Raw genomic sequence first — 18,745 nt, 5'->3', positions numbered from 1 at the left:
AGGCAGGACGCTCAGGCTGGGCTGGCCAGCTCTAAACCCCTCCCCACGGGTCCCTCCCTACTGTCCATTCCTAGCCAGTCCTCATGGTTGGGACATCCTGTTCCCACGTTTAAACCAGGTCCCTCTAACTGTGGGCCCAGCTCTTGGGGTCTGTACCCTCCTCACTTCCTTGACAGAATGAGCTCTAGCAGGCCAGCAAGTGTACCCCTCTCTGAAGGCTTCCTGGGGCTGGGGGCTCGAGCCAGGCAAGGCCTTCAGGACGAAGGCTGGAATGGGGCATGTCTGGAGGGAGGAGGAGGCATCTGGGGGTTTGAGAGGCAGGGTTTCTGTCTCCCCTGTTCCTTCCCGGATCCCCTGAGGTCTGAACACTGTGCCAAAGTGGGGACAAAAAGACACCCTGCCCACCGCCTCATCCCTGCGGCCCTGAGGAGGGCGGCCTCTTCCTGCCATGCTGTGTCCACCCCCAGGCCCCCAGCACCGGTGTCCTCCCTCCCTCAGCCCTTCACTCATTCACAGAGGTTTGCTGAGTGGCCACTGCAAGTCAGGTGCCTTCCAGGTGCTGGAGATATAACTACAAATAAGAAAGAATCCCTGCCCTCGGGGGGCTCATACTCTAGCTGAGGAGACAGCAAAACACAACGAAAAAATCTGCTAATGAAATGTGATATTGTTTGTTCCTCGTTCTCTAGTTCATTTAGGTGTAAGGTTAGATTGTTTATTTCAGATGTTTCTTGTTTCTTGAGGTAGGCTTGTATAGCTATAAACTTCCCTCTTAGAACTGCTTTTGCTGCATCGCACGGGTTTTGGATCGTAGTGTTTTCATTGTCATTTGTCTCTAGGTATATTTTGATTTCCTCTTTGATTTCTTCAGTGATCTCTTGGTTATTCAGTAGTGTTTTATTTAGCCTCCATGTGTTTGTGTTTTTTACGTTTTTTCCCCTGTAATTCATTTCTAATCTCATAGGGTTGTGGTCTGAAAAGATGCTTGATATGATTTCAATTTTCTTAAATTTACTGAGGCTTGATTTGTGACCCAAGATGTGATCTATCCTGGAGAATGTTCCGTGTGCACTTGAGAAGAAAGTGTAATCTGCTGTTTTTGGATGGAATGTCCTATAAATATCAATTAAATCTATCTGGTCTATTGTGTCATTTAAAGCTTCTGTTTCCTTATTTATTTTCATTTTGGATGATCTGTCCATTGGTGTAAGTGAGGTGTTAAAATCCCCCACTATTATTGTGTTACTGTCGATTTCTTCTTTTATAGCTGTTAGCAGTTGCCTTATGTATTGAGGTGCTCCTATGTTGCGTGCATATATATTTATAATTGTTATATCTTCTTCTTGGATTGATCCCTTGATCATTATGTAGTGTCCTTCCTTGTCTCTTGTAACATTCTTTATTTTAAAGTCTATTTTATCTGATATGAGTATTGCTACTCCAGCTTTCTTTTGATTTCCATTTGCATGGAATGTCTTTTTCCATCCCCTCACTTTCATAGGAGTATTGAGGTGCTCCTATGTTGGGTGCATATATATTTATAATTGTTATATCTTCTTCTTGGATTGATCCCTTCATCATTATGTAGTGTCCTTCCTTGTCTCTTGTAACATTCTTTATTTTAAAGTCTATTTTATCTGATATGAGTATTGCTACTCCAGCTTTCCTTTGATTTCCATTTGCATGGAATATCTTTTTCCATCCCCTCACTTTCAGTCTGTATGTGTCCCTAGGTCTGAAGTGGGTGAAAACCATAATTCAAAAAGACACATGCAAGGGCTTCCCTGGTGGCGCAGTGGTTGAGAGTCCGCCTGCCGATGCAAGGGACGCGGGTTCGTGCCCCGGTCTGGGAAGATCCCACATGCCGCAGAGCGGCTGGGCCCGTGAGCCATGGCCACTGAGCCTGTGCTCCAGAGCCTGTGCTTCGCAGGGGGAGAGGCCACAACAGTGAAAGGCCCGCGTACCACAAAAAAAAAAAAAAAAAAAAAAAAAAGACACATGCACCCCAGTGTTCATTGCAGCACTATTTACAATAGCCAGGTCATGGAAGCAACCTAAATGCCCATCGACAGACGAATGGATAAAGAAGTTGTGGTACATATAGACAATGGAATATTACTCAGCCATAAAAAGGAACGAAACTGGGTCATTTGTTGAGACGTGGATGGATCTAGAGACTGTCATACAGAGTGAAGTAAGTCAGAAAGAGAAAAACAAGTATCGTATATTAACGCAGGTATGTGGAACCTAGGAAAATGGTACAGATGAACCAGTTTGCAGGGCAGAAGTTGAGACACAGATGTAGAGAACAAACGTATGAACACCAAGGGGGGAAAGCCACAGGGGTGGTGGGGATGGTGCTGTGATGAATTGGGCGATTGGGATTGACATGTATACACTGATGTGTATAAAATTGATGACTAATAAGAACGTTCTGTATAAATAAAATAAAATTAAATTAAAAAAAAAGAGATCTATGATAGTTGCTAAAGAGAAAAAAGATAAAGCTGGGGAAGGGGTCAGAAGAGGTCCCAACATGTTCACATTGGAGATGGGGTGGCCCTGGAAGCCCACGTAGACTCTCTCCCTCACCATAAACTTACCCCACCCCCATCCCTTGCCTCTGTCCATCCAGGTGGAGCCCTGGCCACTGGTCTGGGCCACAGCTCCTGACCAGAGCGCCCCTCCACACTGATGCCAGAGAAGCAGAGAAAGCAGATCTGATCCTGTTACCTCCTTGCTTAAATCGCAGAGGCCCAGCTCCTTGGGGCGAGCGCAGGCCTGTCCCCACTGGTCCTTGCCCTTCTCTCTGGCCTCACATCATATCCCGGGCTGTGCGTGGAGTCCCGTGCACGGAGAGGAGCTCTCCCTGGGGTTCAGGCCTCCTTCCCTCCTCCAGGTTTTCTGGGCCTTGAACACGTTCCCAACCACCCTCCCTCCCCGCTGGCTTGGAGGTCACCTTCCCCAGGCCGCGGTAGGTGCCCCCCCCCACCCGCCACCACATGTGACATCCTACAGAGACGTGTCCTCCCCTCCCGCCCCCGCCCCGTCAGGGCTGGGACTGCGCCTGGCCTGCTCCCTGGCTTCCCCAGCGCCCAACAAATCAGTGTCGAATGAATGAATTTCGCCAAGCCGAGCCTCAGCCTCATTCACGTCAGATCTTCCGGGCCCTCCCCCGCCCGGCTCCGCCCTAGTGGGGGGCCGGATCGCCGCGAGGGAGGTGGCGGGGGTGACCTCGCCCTCCCGCCCGGGGACCGATGAGGCCGGGGGCGCCCCTCTGCGAGCTTGGCTTGGCGCTCGCGGGGTCGTCGTTCCGCGGGCGCAGGCCCGGCCGGGCGGGTGCGGGGCGGGAGGTGGCGCCGGGCGCTGAGTGGCGGCTCCGGGTCCACCCCTGGCGCGCCGGTGCGGGCGGGAGGCGGGAGGCGGGGAGCGCAGGGGCGGCGGCGAGAGGGAGCGCAGCAGCGAGCATGTGCCGCGGAGCTCAGTAACCAGGGACGACCGCGGCGACACCGCGGCCGCGTCGGCGCCCAGCCCAGCGCAGCTCTGCGCCGCGGCGCCCGGAGAGGGCGGCGGCCGGACGGCCCGGGCCTGCCGAGCGGCTGCCCCTCGCCCCGGGCCCCGCGCCGCGAGCCGCAAACAAAGGCGCGGCCCCGGCCCGCCGGCCCCCCGCGCACCCCGCCCCGGCCCAGCCACTCCCGCTGGGCTCCCCGACGGGGTCCGGCCCGGGGCGCGGGGGCCGCGGCCGCCGAGGATGGGGAAATCCAACAGCAAGTTGAAGCCTGAAGTTGTGGAGGAGCTGACCAGGAAAACCTACTGTGAGTGCGCGCGCCGGGACCCCCGCCCAGCGCTCCCGGGCGCTGCCTCCGCCCCCTCGCGCCCCTCCCCCCACGCGCGGTCACCACCCCCACCCCCCACCCCGCGTCCGCTCCGGGCCCGCTCTCCGCTCCCCACGACGCCGCCACCCTGCCTCGGCCATCCCCTGCCCTGCACCCGCCCCGGGCTCCTCGGAAGCTCCCGGCCGCGCCCCCAGCCCCACACCTGGCCCTATTGTTATAGGACACCCCCCAACCACGCGCGCCCGGGACCAGTGCCGCCTGTCTGCGAGCGCGGGGCCACCCCCCGGCCCGGAGGGAAGCCCCCAGCCCCCCCGCGGCCCCCCCCAGCAGAACTGTCCAAAAGGGCAGGGGTGTGCAAGGGCGAGGGGCGGAGAGGGGGCGCCTGCTTGCGAGGTGGCTCCGGCTGCGCGGAGCCGACTGGCACGAGCGCAGCGGGGCGGGTGATTCATGCATCACGGTGCCGCCGCCACTGCCGCTGCCACCGCCGCCGCCGCCGCTGCTGCTGCTGCTGCGAGGTTGGCCTGTCGCCCCCTCCCTGGCCCTGATCGTGTGTGGTGGGGTGGCGAGACTTGTGAGAGAGCTCATGGCAGCGGCAGCGGTGAAGGGTCCTGGGCACCCTCTTGGCTGCAGGGTTTATAGGCTGAATTCTCCTCTGGCCCTGACTGCACCTTCCCAACTTCTATCTGTATCTGCCAAGCTGGGAAATGGGTTTCTGCAGCCCTGGGTGATCTGGTCCATCTCATCTTTTAACCGTCTGCGGCACCCCTGAGAGGAGGGTCTGTCAATTTCAGATTTCTCTAGATCTGTCCCAGTGTGTCTCTCTCCACGTGCCCAACTTCGCAACTCTCCGGTCGCCTCACCTCTCCAGTTTCTCTGTACCAGACTTCTCCCTTCCCTACAAACCTCTTGGAGCTGTCCCAGAGTGCCAAGGGTTAATGGCACTGGGTCCTGACCACACGGTCTTTCTTTTAGGGTCTTTCTTTTGGGGGATCGGAGGAGGACTGCTGAGTGGTCTGGAAGGGCTTCTGCCTGGGGATCTGACTTGGAACGGGGCAGGGGCTCTGGGCTTGGGCTGGGATTCTGAGCCCGCACCTGGGCGGCTGCGTGGGTCCAGCCGCTCTGTGCCGTCCCTAGACGGAGGCAGATTGACCGCCACCTCCACGCGTTGATGGAGGCTTGGGAGGCAGCTTGTGATGGTGCATTGCACAACCTCTGCTCGCCCCTCCCCCCACTCCATTGGTCTTCTGGGCACGTTTGCCGGTCTTTCCAAGCCCACACTTCAGCTCCATGCCCCTCACCCCCATGTGCTTGGATTGGAGGGGTCTTTCCTGAGTGGGTGCTAGTCCACTGGGAGGTACTGGCCCCTCTCCAGTGGAATTCTGCAGCAAGGCGCTCACATCCCAGTAGCTGCTCCTTGAAGGGCTGAGGCTCTGAGGACCAGGGACTCCGTCCTTGCTGCTCTTACCTTCTTTCCAAGGTGGGTAGGTGGCCCTTCCCAGTTTGGCTGCTGTTTTGTGAGATTTGCTGGGCCTTCCTTCAGGCTCTATCCAGCTGCGGCCTGTAGCTGTCAGCAGGCAGGCTGCACACGGGGCTTCCTGGGCCCCTGGGCTTGGGGAGGCAGAGGGTCCAGTGGGTTTCAAAGGAGGGGTGAGCTTGGGCTGCACCAGGGTGTCTCCATCACCTGCGAGCTGAGTGAAGCCAGGTTTCCTGCTTCTGGAGCACATCACGCACCAAGCTCCTAGCCTCCCTAACGCGTTCAATCCTCACAGTAGTTGCGGGACCCGAGATCCCAGGGCCCGTCAGCAGGCAGTGCCAGGACTCGCACTCAGGCCTGTCTGGCCCCCAAGTTAATCCCCTTGAGAGACCTCAGAGCTCACGCTGAGAAATCTGGAGGGGCTTTTTTTCTGTGCGTCCCTTTCCGATTTCTAAGCCCATGATGGTGGCCTCTGGGTTGGGAAGGCACCTGGGGCGGTCATTTTGTCCATCGCCCTCTCTCTGGGCAGATCTGTTAACTTTGGGAGAAGAAGAGTCAACAAGGCCTTGTTAGGAATCAGGCCCATGGTGCTGGGCTGGGCCGGGCTATTTTAAAAGGCCTTTGGAGACCTGGAACAGTTTCAATGAGGGAGAGAGTGAGCCAGGTACTTTTCCTTAGGGCTCTTATTGGGTTTGGGCTGATGGAGGTCGTGGTGGGCTCGTGGGACGCCTGTCTATCTCCCTTGCTGATGTCAGCTCCCTCAGGGCAGGCCCTTCCCTGTCGGGTTGCGTTGGCACTTAGTAGGGCCACAGGTATCTGTTGAATGAAAAGTCTCCCTGCAGGAACAGCAGGAAAAGCCTCCAGCCTGTTCTAAGGCCCCAGATGGGCCTCCTTTGGCTGGGGCGTGAAGCCGTCTGCTCTTTGTTCAGGGGTTCTGTGTGTTATACGGGGTCAAGAGATGAGTGCTTAGGAAGGACTCTCAAGTATCAGAATCTCCTGGAGGGTCCATTAAACACCAAGGTGCCTGGGTCTGGTCGCCCTCCCAGATTTCCGATTCTTAGAGTCTGGGCCGGGCCCAGGAATTTGTACCCTTAACGAGCGTTTGTCATGCAGACCTTGGTTCTGAGGAGTCCCAGTTGAAGACCCACAACTGGTTCTGGGTGGTGAGTCTCCTGCTCTCTGGGAAAGACTGTCTTGGTGATCTCTGTGTGTGAGGACGCAGGAGGAGTTCTCAGAGCTCCAACCGTGTGGCCCTCCCGCGGCACATCTGGATTCAGCCTAGCTAAACCTCTCTGTCATTCAGCCTTAACACTGCAGAGCAGATTTTTTTTTTTTTTTTTTTTTTTTTTTCAGTACGCGGGCCTCTCACTGCTGTGGCCTCTCCCGTTGCGGAGCACAGGCTCCGGACGTGCAGGCTCAGCGGCCATGGCTCACGGGCCCAGCCGCTCCGTGGCATGTGGGATCTTCCCAGACCGGGGCACGAACCCGTGTCCCCTGCATCGGCAGGCAGACTCTCAACCACTGCGCCACCGGGAAGCCCAGAGCAGATTTTTTTCCCTCCCCTGCAGAAAAGATTTTGTAAGTCGTCAGCGCCCCGTAACCCAATCCTCACCCTCCCCGGCACAGTTCACATCCAGGGGCAGCAGGAGGTTTGCGAGAGACGGAGGCCCTGCCCAGCCGGGACTCATCAAACAGTGCTCGGTGTGGCCAGCGGCCAGGTTTCTGTGAGGTCTGGCCCACTTTTGTGCAGTTTGTTGGTGAGGATATTGTCATCCCTGTGTGCCCAGGCTGTGGGACAGGCCAGCCCTTCACCTAACTGAGCCTCAGTTTCCTCATCTGCAAAATGGTTGTGCTCATGGTCCCTGACTCCAAGGGCATGTAAGGAGGCAACAAGATGATTCACATACAGCAGAGTATAAGGCGTATGATAAGAGGTCCCTGATGCGTGACACACACTTGTCAAGGATGCAAGGATGCATGTTAGCGATCGTTATTAACATGTTGTTTTGACTATACAATTCGGCTTCATCCCGAACTGGTCGTAAATATATCTTGTGAGCAAAGTTCATCTCTCCATGAAGGAACCTTCCTACGGCCCTGGTCTTTGTGCCTGGCACTCAGGAGGCATGGAAAAATGGGACTTTTGGTTCGCCAGAATCTTAGCAGGTTCTTGTTTGACCTGCTGCAGTCTCTCCCCCACCCCCATCCCACTTGTTAATTTTGAGGCTGCCCTGACCTGCGCTTCACCGAATGCTCACTCTGTCCTGGGCACAGATATGGAGATGTGAATGAGAGAGATGCCCTCAGGTGGAAACTAGCCAGGTCGTCCGGAAAACCGGGCTTGTGGGGCTCAAGCCATTTGTCGTGGTCTGAGCTGCATCCGTTTAAACACTTCTGGGCCAAGCCAGCCAGCCCCAAGAGGCTCTCTCCCCCTTATTCTCTCCCCGTGGTGCTCACGGCTCTCCCCATGGAGCCTCCTTCCAAAACTCAGAGGAGGTCACCTCCTCCCTGCTGTTCTTGGTCAGTGCAGGCTCTGCCTTGACCTTGCTTGCCAACCTTGGGTCTCTTCGGCCTTTCCCCTGATGCCAGAATGGTGGAGGGAGGGGCATCTGGATGCCGGGGTGGTCAGGGTAGCCAGCAGCTAAAGCGTCTGCGGCCCAGAGCAGAGAAGGGGACCCCCAGGAGTCGGGTTGGGAGATGCTGGATGTCACCAGCCTCTCTGGCTTCGGGAAGGGTCCGTTCCTGTAGAATAAGGAATACTCTCTGATTGGTGCTTCCCCCACCCAACTCTGCTCGACCAGGGAGGGCAAGACATTGCCTTGGGGGGAGGCAGTATCTGGCACCCATCTTAAGATAAATGAGCGAGTTGGGGTGTGGAGGGCCCCACAGCTGAGAAAGGGATGAGCCTCCCAGGAGAGGGAAGGCCCTGAGGGAGGGAGGCGGCTTCTGCGATCCCTCTGCCTCCTGTGTGCATGCGGGTAAGACCAAGGAGGCCGCTCCCCAACTCCACTGAAGGCTAAACAGCAGCAGCAGGAGGAATCAGGTTAGACTGTTAAAGCTGGGTTGGGCAAGAAATATCAAGCCTGTTGTAAACTCGGTATCCTGGAGAATGGGCTGGGTCCTCACTCGGGCTCTGTGACCTTGGGCAAGTTGCTTACCCTCTCTGAGCACCAGTTTGCTCATCTGCAGTACCTGCCCACATGACTCTGTGGATCTAAAGGGGAGAGGGCTTGGAGGTCCGAGCGGGAGCCAGAACGGGAGGGGGCGCTGTTTAGCCACAGAGTCTCAGGGAGGGAAGTAGGCCCCGGGGACCAGATGCGCTGGGGTTCTGGCCCTTTCCTTGGGCAAGCCCCGTCTCATGGAGCTTCACTTTCCTCCTCTGGAAAACAGGCATCAGGGGGGCCCCAGAGGTGGGAGGAATCGGCGCACTTGAAGGGTTTAGCGTGGTGCCTGGTTCTGGGGGGACCCTTTAAACCCCTCCTGGTGGCAACTGACCCTCAGAGGCAAGTCCTCTGTCCTCCAGAGCAGGACGGGCCCACTGGTTTACAGCTGCCCCTTGCTGAGAGAAGCAGAGGTCAGAGAGGGGCAGGGACTCCCCCGGGGCCCAGAGCCCAGGCCTCCTCCAAACACCTCTTCCGGCTCTTTCTGCATCCTCCAGCTCCATCCACCCCCATCCCCACCCTAGAGAGTTCTGGCATGTCATATCTCACAGTGTCAGGTGAGAGCCCTTCCTCCTGGCCGTGGCCTTGGGATTGGGCCCAGATTCCTTTACTCCCAAGGCCAAGCCTGAGCCCCTCTGGGGGCAGATGCAGCCGGCCAGTGCCCTGGGCTCACGCCATCCCTCACTAAGGGCTCCAAAGGCCGTAGGAAGGGTTTTGGACACTTTCCGAGATGGGTGGGGCCGGGGGTGGCCATCTATGGATGGAGGTGGTGGAGACGTTAGGTTTGGGTTTGGATATCCTTTTAGTACGTAGTCCCAAGTATGGAGGGGGTTGGAATCAAGGCCGGGTGATCATGGTGATAAATTGGGGGTATCACGTCAAGGACAGATCCTACATATATTTAGGGGGAAGACTCAATAGGACTTGGTACATAGGTTTCATTTTGGGGGTTACATACTTTTTAACTTTTCAAAATCTGACAACTGTGAATGTTTGCCCATGATTTTTTAACGGTACATCATATGAATGCAACATATTTTATTGAATCCCTGGCCATTGGACATTTAGGTTGTTTTTTTTCTCCCTAATATAAACAGTGCTTGAGAATCATCTTTGTACTAAATCTCGGCATGAACATCTTTGTAGTAAATCTTTGCACATGTCTCTTCTTGAAGATAAATGTCCCCAGATGAAGTTGTGGTATTAAAGGCTGGGAACATCTTAAAAGGCTTTTGATTGAAAAAATTGTTCAATTGCTCTCCACAAAGTATGTTCCCATTTATATTTTCAGCAAAAGTGGATGAGAGAGTGCCTATTTCCCTGCATCCTTGCCAGCACTGAGTGTTATTGTTTTTCTTCATAATTGCCAACTCGATGAGGAAGAAAAGAGTAGCTCACTGTTTCAATATTCATTTCTTTGATTAGCATGAAATAAAATCCTGGAATCTTTGAACTAGAGGAGACTTTGGGGTCATGTAGTCCAAAGTCCTCGTTTTACTAATGGACCAGTCGAGTACCAGAGAGGTGAAGTATCTTTCGCAGGGTCACACGGCAAATACCCGGGGCAGGTTGACTCCTGTCGGGTGCCTCCCGTGGTGCCGTGATGGGTTCCCTGCTGGGGTGGAGATGAGGATGTCTTGCTTTCTTCGTTGAAGCTGATAGGGCTCATCTTGTCCTAAATCTCTCTTGCTCTCAAGTAAGGAAAAGAAAAACCCGTATAAATTAAAAAGAGGTTCCTCCTTACTGTCATTTTGAGACGAAACACTTTGCACAAGTGGTCTATCTACCACGGCAGAGATCGTCGTAAATTAACACGCCAGGTTTCCAGATAATGTGAAATTGGGGTCAGGTTCCTGGCCGGGGGTGGGACAGCAGACAGGTGAGGGCTCAAGGGCCAGCTTGCCGGCCATGTGACCCTGGGGAGCCCCCCACCCTGCTGAGCTCTGGGTGCCAGGTGTGTGCCGTTGGCAGGCACAGGGACCGACACCTAATAAGTGCTCAGTAAATGTCCTCACAGGAATGGGGCTGCTTGGCCGTCAGAGTCAGGGGACAGTTCGCGGCCACCCCCCTGGGAGGTAACAGGGTGAGCTGTCACAGGCCCTCGGCTGAATTGGGAGTGAATGGTAAATGCAGATGGCTTCTGTGTTTGGCCTGGCTGGTAGCCGGATTGTTCTGGGAGTTGGGGAGGGCGGGCCGGCTCCTGAGTGCTGGGTTTTAGGATCCTGCATGGATGCGGGCCTGGAGGACTGGAGACACACCTGCTTGGGGTTCTGTCCCAGAAACACTGCAGCCTGGACAGTGACTTTAGAATCACTAGTCCCCCCGGGCCTCGGTTTCCCGCTCTGTACAATATTCAGATGGCCAGATGGTGAGACTTCCGTGGGGCAGCTCCTCCTGGGCCCCAGGGACGGAACATGCTCGGGCTCCGGTGTCTGATGATGTGGACTCTCTGGCTGGCTTAGCCACAGGCAAGTCTTTCATCTGTTGATGCCTCAGTTTTCTCATCTGTGAGTTGGAGATCATAATACCTCGTAACACAGGGCTGTTGCGTGCGAGGTTAGAAACAGCAAAGGCACTGAATTTGGTGGCTTGGGTGCTCCCTGTAGCTCATCAGTGGTGATGGAGACCCCGTAACCAGCAACGAGTAAGGATCAGAGGCTGTCGCCTCGGTCGGAGTCTGGCATTAAGCATGCCAGCCCAACTCAGCGTTGGTGCGTTCGTCACCCACTCCTCCCAGGAGCCGTGCACGGTCCCCACTTTACAGATGGGGAAACTGAGTCTCAGAGGGGACCGGCGCTGGCCCAGGGCCACACATCTGGTGAGTGGTGCGGGGGAAATTGACCCTGGGCTGCGATGAGGGGCCCCATGCAGGTGGGGGGCATCGAGAAGCTTCGGTGCAGGTGTGCGGGTGAGCATGAGTGAGTGTGGGTGTGCAGCCCTGGCTTATGTGGGCACGCTCCGAGTGTGAGTGACGGGGTCGTGGCATGTGTCAGGAGTGAGTGAGTGGCACGTTGGTGTGTGTGAGGGCAGGTCTGAGCAGGTTGTAATGTAGGTGTGCAAGGGGGGTGGGGGCACTCAGGTGGGAGGCACAGACAGGCCGGGCCCTGGATCAGAAGCTGATTGCTCAGCTGCCTGCCCTGGGGTCAGGTGACGTGGCTGCCACATCTCTCCCCTTCTGCCCCGGCCTCGATGGTCTCTGGGAGCCCCTCTGCCCTCGAGCAGTGGGGAAATGTCATTGGGAGGAGTGACAGTGGTGATGACTCTTGTTTACCAAGTGGGCACTTGGTGCCAGGAGTGTTGAGTACAGATTTTCCCTCCTGTGTTCTCACCACAGCCCTGGGAGGAGGAGCTATTATGCCCATTTTACAGATGAAGAAAAGGAGGCCCGGGCAGGTTCAGGGACATGCCCAAGGCCTCCCAGCCAGTCAGTGGCCAAGCTGGGGCTCAGACTTAGACCTTTGTCTTGCCAGAGCCATGCCCTTCCCACCCCGTGCCCGCCTCCCATGACCTCTGTGAGCCTTGTATCCTTAGAGCTGCTGCCAAGAGTAGTGAGTCTCCCATCACTGGAGGCATTCAAGCAACTGCTGGAGTGTCAGACACTGCCAGGCGTCCTGGATTCCTGGGCCGGATGTGAGGTTGGATGGTGGGGTGGTAGGATCCTTCCAGCTGGGAACACACAGCCCTATTGGTCTTTTTTTTTTTCTTTTTTTGGCCACGTCGTGCAGCTTGCAGGATCTTAGTGCCCCGACTAGGGATTGACCCCGAGTCCTCGGCAGTGAAAGTGCGGAGTCCTAGCCACTGGACCGCCAGGGAATCCCCAGCTCTACTGGTCTTGCTGTTCTGATTCCTGCAGGGGACTGGGGGCAGCCTCACTTGGCTTCCTCTGGGATGGAGGCAGAGTCGAGGCCTTCAGTAAGGTGACAGGAGAAGGGCCGTGACAAGTCCAGGGAGCATCACTAGGAGTGTACAGCGGGCTGGGCCGCACCCAGGCCTCTGAGGCTTTCTTAGCCTTTGTCCCATCCAGGGCGGCCTTGGGTGCTAAGGCGCAGCCCGAGGATGACGCCGTGGAGGCCCAGAGTGCCCCGGCCATCCTTCCCTGCCCGTGCCTGGCGTGGCCTGGGTGCCTCAGAAAGTGTCTGTTGGACAAGGGAGAGACCAAGTCCTCACGGGTGCCATGCAGGGCTCAGAGGCACAGTGACAGAGAGGACCTTGGGGTCTGGAGGTCTGGTAGCCGTATCCTGGGGGACGGTAGGCACCTTGAGGGTAGGGACACATCTGGTGGATTTGGGCGTTTGTTCAGTGCCCAGCCGGGAGCTGTGCACGGTGCAGGCCTGTGAATGCCTCTGGGTAAGGCTTGGGCTTTCCAAAGTGCTTGTCCATGTGTTGCTTTGTTTTGCTTCTCTGCTGACCGGGGTGGGGCCCACCTGTGTCCCTGACCTGCAATCTGATGGGGGTGGGGAATTGCCAGGGAGCTAAGAGTCTGGGGTCCTGGTTCCAGCCCAATTTACTATGGCTGCGCCTCTCAGGGTCTCAGTGTCCCCATCTGTCCCACTCTCAGTGATATGGATGTCACCTTTTCTCGGCCCCAGGGAACCCTGACGGTGCCATCTAGGAGGCCATGCTCCCCACCAAGGGAGTCTGGGTTGGGGGTGCCCAGGATGGGTTCAGGGCAGCTGCTGGCCCTGGCACTCCTGGTCTCATGAGGTGGCCCCAGGAAGCTGGCGGGGCATCCAGGCCACTGTGCTCTGGATTCCCTGGCAGGGGAGAAGGAGGAGAGCGGAGGAATGTGGCTTTGAGGAATGTTTAACCCAAGGCAGAAATAGCACTCTGCATTTTTTATTTCAGGCTTGGGTTTTCAGCTAGGAAGTGAGCTCAGAGCGCCATTCTCTCTTTCTCCAGGCTCCACCAGCTCCCCCACTGCTCTGGCCTTTTGGGGACAGGAAGTGGCCTCTTTTTTTTTTTTTTTTTGAAGTAAAAAACTGCTGTGGGAACCAGAAAGGACGCTGGATTTGGAGGCAGACAGAGCTAGGTTCAAATCCCCTGTTCTCCACTTCCCAGCCCTGTGGTCACTTCCTACCCTGAACCCCTGCTTTCTCTTCTAGGGAACTGGGGGGAGGGGGACGGCAGCTGAGATGGCTTGTTGGTAGCGTCAGGAATTCCTCCTCAGGGACCAGCCGGGCCTGGGTACAGAGCCCAGCTCCTCTCATCAGCGCTGGGATCTTGGCCAAGCCCTTTCCTACTGAGCTTCCTCACTTCATCTGTAAAATGGGCAGATGATGCTAACCCTGCCTCCCAGGATGGTGGATGGAATGAGTGTGAAAATATTGGCAAAAGGGCCTCGCATACGCTAGGCTCTTTTTTTTTTTTTTTTTTTTTGCTGTACGCGGGCCTCTCACTGTTGTGGCCTCTCCCGTTGCGGAGCACAGGCTCCGGACGCGCAGGCTCAGCAGCCATGGCTCACGGGCCCAGCTGCTCCGCGGCATGTGGGATCTTCCCGGACCAGGGCACGAACTCGTGTCCCCTGCATCGGCAGACGGACTCTCAACCACTGCGCCACCAGGGAAGCCCACACGCTAGGCTCTTGAAACCCCTCTTCTGAGTCCTGGTGGCCTCATACATAAAATGGGGAAACGCCTCCTGCAGACCTGCTGCCGGAGAAATGAGGGTCCTCACCTGGGCAAGGGGCAGCTGAGGCCGCCTTCCATCTGACCTTCTGTTTGCCTCGTTCCTCTGAGCCTGAGCAGGACCCACCCCCGCCCACACTCAAATTGCATCAGCACCCAACGTCCTCTTCCATGGAGGTGCCCTGGGCCCAGCCAGTGCCCGCCCCAGACCTGATGCTGAGGACCTGTTTAACCCACCTTCTTGCCGTTCGGCTGTGAGTGCCGTGAGGGTGGGACGCGTCTGGCTTCACGGTTCACCGCTGCATCCCTGCTCCTGGGACACAGCCTGGAGCACATTTGTTGGAATGAAGGAAAAAACAAATCCATAAACAAACAAGCTAATGAATGAATGACATTTCTTTTCTTTCTTTTTTTTTTTTTTTTGGCCACGTTGCACGTGGGATCTTAGCTCCCCGACCAGGGATCAGACCTGCATCCCTGGCAGTGGAAGCGCGGAGTCTTAATGGCTGGACCACCAGGGAAGTCCCTAAACGGTGTTTCTTCTCATCCATCTCGGGTCTTTGCTTTCCATTTGTCTGGCCTCCTCCTACCTCCTGGCCTGGGTGACGAGGGGCTTAACACATGGGGGGGGGTGCGGGGCGGTCCTCAGAAGTCAGGTGCTGGGAGGCTGGGCCTCAGCAGGTGAGGCTTAGCAAAGACCCCAGCCCCGCTCACCGTCTGGGGCTGGGGAGCCGGGGAGGGGTCCAGCCAGCCAGCTTGGCCCCTCCTCCCAGGCCCCTCCTTCTCCTTTCTCTTTGTAGGAACCAAAAGATTCCTGTTCAAAGGCAGGAGATGGGGCTATTTTTGGCACTGTGGGGGAAAAGCGAACGCTTCCCTTCTGTTCAAAAATATATGGTGTATGTGCTGGGCAGGCAAGGAGCTAGACGAGCTCAAAGCCTGTGCTGGCGGGGCTCCTGTCCCCCGGCACCTGTCGCCCTGCCACCCTCCGTGGCTCGGTAGCCTACACGGCTATGTTGGGTGATTATTGTTTCCAGACTGCCTATGATGAGGCCCTTGCTGGGCCTGAGCAGGACGGGATCTTAATTAAAACCAACAGTGGCCGTCAAAACACAGGAGAGGAGCCTGCTAGCTGCTCTCGCCTTGATTCGTGTTTCCTCCGCTCTGGCTCCGTGGAGGGGGGTGAGTGGTCATGAGAAGCATTCTGGGCGCTTCTTGGGGGAGGAGGCCCGTCCTCTCACAGCTGGAGGCCCTGTGTACCCGTGTGGGCCAGTCTGGCCGAGGGCATCCCCGGGCCGCTCTGCCACCCCTCACTGCCTGATGCAGAAACTGTCTGTGGAACAGCTGTCTCCTGCCAGGTCCCGTGGGTGCCAGGACACGAGGCACATTGGATGGATGGATTTCTGGCCCTCGTGGCATTCACAGCTTGGTGAGGAAACAAGACAGAGCCTTGCACAACGCTACAGGAGCCCGCCGGTTCTGTGGTGCGCCTGGGAGGGCTTCTTGGAAGAGGCAGTGTTTCAGCGGAGACCCAAGGGTAGGGCTGCCAGACATACTAAATAGTTATTCATTGTTTATGTGAAATTCGAATCTCACTGGACATCCTGTATTTTTATTTGCTAAATTTGGCAGCCCTACCTGAGGGAGAAGTAGGAGCTGAGAATGCACACAGAGGTTTTGGGGGCGGGGGAGGGTTTATGCGAGATGTTGAGAGCGTTTCAGACAGAAGGAACAGTGTGTTCCGGGTCTGGAGGCCTCGAGGTTGCAACTCTGAGGCCCTGGAAACCCGGAGCGGGGGCGGGAGTGCAGAGGGGATGCACGGTGAGCCAGAGGCCTAGCGGGGTAGCCCCTCGGAGGGGCCGGCTGACCAGCAGGGAGGGCCCCACCCGGAGGGCACACGGATGGGGCTAGTCTTGGGAAACAGGCAAGGATACAGGGCACACTAGGGGAGACGGGGCCCTCCTTGGGCGAAGGAGGCACCAGTGGGCGTCTTGGGTCAGGATCAGGGTCCAGCCTCTGGGGGGGCTCTGGCCAGGCTGATGGGTGTGCGGCTGTGCCTCTCTTGGAGTCCCAGTGCCGGGGACTGCTGCCCAGGACCAGGACAGGGACCACAAAGGGTCCCTTCTGTGCCTGCCCACAGAGGGTGGGTCTGGGCTGGCCTCTGCCCTGGGCTCTTCAATGGCCAGAGCTGGAGCCGGACCCCGCAGTGCTGCCGCCCTGGGGCACCTGGAGCTCCACCCTCCCAGGCCAGGGGCCCTGGGATTTGTGCCCCGGAACCCCCTGGGCCCCCCGCTGGAGTCATAACGCCCCATCTCGGCTCAGGTGCAGGCCCTGGCTAGTTACTCTCAGGAGGGGATCTGCCCATCCTGGGCGGGAAGGGGAAGGGAGGGATGCTGGCGGTGGGGTGGGACTGGGTCCTGATGACCCATGACTGCCCGGTTCCCGTTCCAGGAACAGCCCCTGCTTATTTGTCTGTGTCCTTGTCAGGGTTCCCTGGGTCTCTCCCCGTGTGGGGCGCTGTGTGCCCCTCCCCCGGCTCTGAGGGCCCTTCCCCCACCCCCATTCTGAGGTTCTCTTGCTCTAGTGGTTGTGACCTTAAGGACGGTGGCTGATCGGGCTCATGCATGAGCTGTGATGAAGGCCAGCCCAGCGTGTCCCACCCCCTCCCAGGGCTGGGGATGAAGCAAGGAAGTGGGGGCTATGGGTGGGGGGAGGCAAAAGCCACATGCCCCAGGACGGGGTGGGTAGGAGGAGTGGCAGCTGTCCACGGCTTCCTGTAGCCCCTCCCCTCCCAGGTGCTCCCGTTATCGCCCTGGTCATCCTGCCTCGTCTTTGGGTGCTGTGACACCTTTGTTAATAATAGTAGCAGTTGTTAATATCTTGGAGCCCTTTGCTGTGCTCTGTCCCCGGAGCCAGAGGAAGCTCCACACGGCGCTTCCTCTGGCTAGTGCTTTGTTCTAGAGAGATGCGGCTTCTGGTGGTCCCCTGGCCTCACCGTTCTCTGTACCGTCTCTGGGTTTTGGACATCGCGCCCCACCCCCCTTGCTGGAAAGCCCTTTCTCTTTGCCTGCTGAAGTCTGATCATCCTTTATGTGTCGGCCTAAGCGCCCTGTCCCCAGGGAGCACGCCCTGACGCCCCCCTGCTTGGGTCGGGTTCCAGCTTTACACTTTCCCTTCTTATCATGGCAGATAATTAGACAGCTGTGTGGTCGTGTGCTGTAGGTCCGCATCTACTGTTACATCAGGGCCTCGGAGGACAGGGGTCGGGGTCTGGGTCACTGCTGTGTTCCCTGGCCCATTTGAGTGCTCAGAAATTAATTGTGGGATGAATGAAGGGGTGAAAAATCCCATTTGTTCCTTCTAACCACCCTGGAAGGAAGGTATTGTCACCACCACCATCCCCATTTTACAGGTGAGGAAACTGAGGCTCAAAGAGGTGAACTCAGTTTCTCCAGGTCACACAGGGGCTAAAGAATGACTCAATTCAGAAGAAGACCTTTCCTGTTGACCAGGTGCCTCAGGGCCTCCCACAGCCTCCGACCTTGGCAGGTGCTTGGAAAATGTTCATAAAATTGGGCTGAACCGAACCCCTGAGCACTCGGCTCGGCTCGGCTCTGAAATGTTTGAGAGGTTCTCCACCAGGAGTCCTGAGAAAATCCCACATGCCGACCGTTTCCCAAGGTCTCAAAGGAAGCAGAAGGTGTGGTTCACTTCCTTCAGGACTCACCACTCTTCTAGAATATTCAGAGTCTGTTTTTTTTTTAATTAGTTTCTGCTTTATAACAAAGTGAATCAGTTATACATATACATCTGTTCCCATATCCCTTCCCTCCTGTGTCTCCCTCCCTCCCACCCTCCCTATCCCACCCCTCCAGGCGGTCACAAAGCACCGAGCTGATCTCCCTGCAGTAGAGATGGCTTGAACCAGGGAGTAGTTGGAGTCTTACCTTGGGGTGTGTGTGTGTGTGTGTGTGAGAGAGAGAGAGAGAGAGAGAGCCCATGTGTAGCCACCAGGGCAAGTCCATTTATTAGCCAGGAATAACTGAGTTTTAGGAAACTAAAGTAGGCATGTCTACTTTCCAACTTACCCACCTAAATCAAGCATAACACGTGTATTCTACAAGAACGAGTACACACTGAGCGCCTACTGTGTACCAGATGCTGTTCCGTGGCTGTGATGTAGGCAGACTCAGATCCTGCCCACGGAGCCCCCAATGATTGGGGAAGGACAGAAGTGGAAAATAGGGGCCATCACAAAGATGAGAACAAAACCACTCCTTGTACCGTCTCTCTGACATCACTGTCGTTAACATTTTCACCTGTTCCTTCTAGTCTTTTCTCTATGTATACAGCTATGGTAGGCTTTATCATCCTCAGTTTCCTGACAAGGTTCAGAGAGCTTAACTGATGTGTCCAAGGTCACACAGCCAGGACATGGGAGAGCTGGAATTTGAACCCCCACTTAGTCAAAGCAAGTTGTTAATAGATCAGCAAATATGGAGGACCTTTGCTTCGGAGCCCCGGTGGCCCTTTGTTGGGGATTCAGAGAAACCAAAGATTCAGTGGGACCAGACAGCGGAGTGCAGGAAGCAGTCAGGACGTTAAAGAAGGTTATTCTCAGAATGCTTTTGTGTGACGTTTTAAACACTGCAC

At 56.4% G+C, this 18,745-nt stretch overlaps 1 protein-coding gene across 3 annotated transcripts in view; it reads left to right on the top strand.

Annotated features, from left to right (window-relative positions):
- The first annotated feature begins 3,657 nt into the window (after nucleotides 1-3,657).
- Nucleotides 3,658-18,745, top strand: part of NCS1 (neuronal calcium sensor 1) — a 58,005-nt gene continuing 42,917 nt past the window's right edge. For all 3 annotated transcript variants that reach the window (XM_079705726.1, XM_079705725.1, XM_079705727.1), the window contains exon 1: nucleotides 3,658-3,815. In XM_079705726.1, the coding sequence (XP_079561852.1) occupies nucleotides 3,752-3,815 (64 nt within the window). In that variant the 5' untranslated portion in view covers nucleotides 3,658-3,751. The remainder of the gene's footprint in view (nucleotides 3,816-18,745) is intronic.

Source organism: Hyperoodon ampullatus (assembly GCF_949752795.1).
Source record: "Hyperoodon ampullatus genome assembly, chromosome: 6".
Taxonomy (NCBI): Eukaryota; Metazoa; Chordata; class Mammalia; order Artiodactyla; family Ziphiidae; genus Hyperoodon; species Hyperoodon ampullatus.
This window is presented reverse-complemented; position numbering and strand designations above follow the sequence as displayed.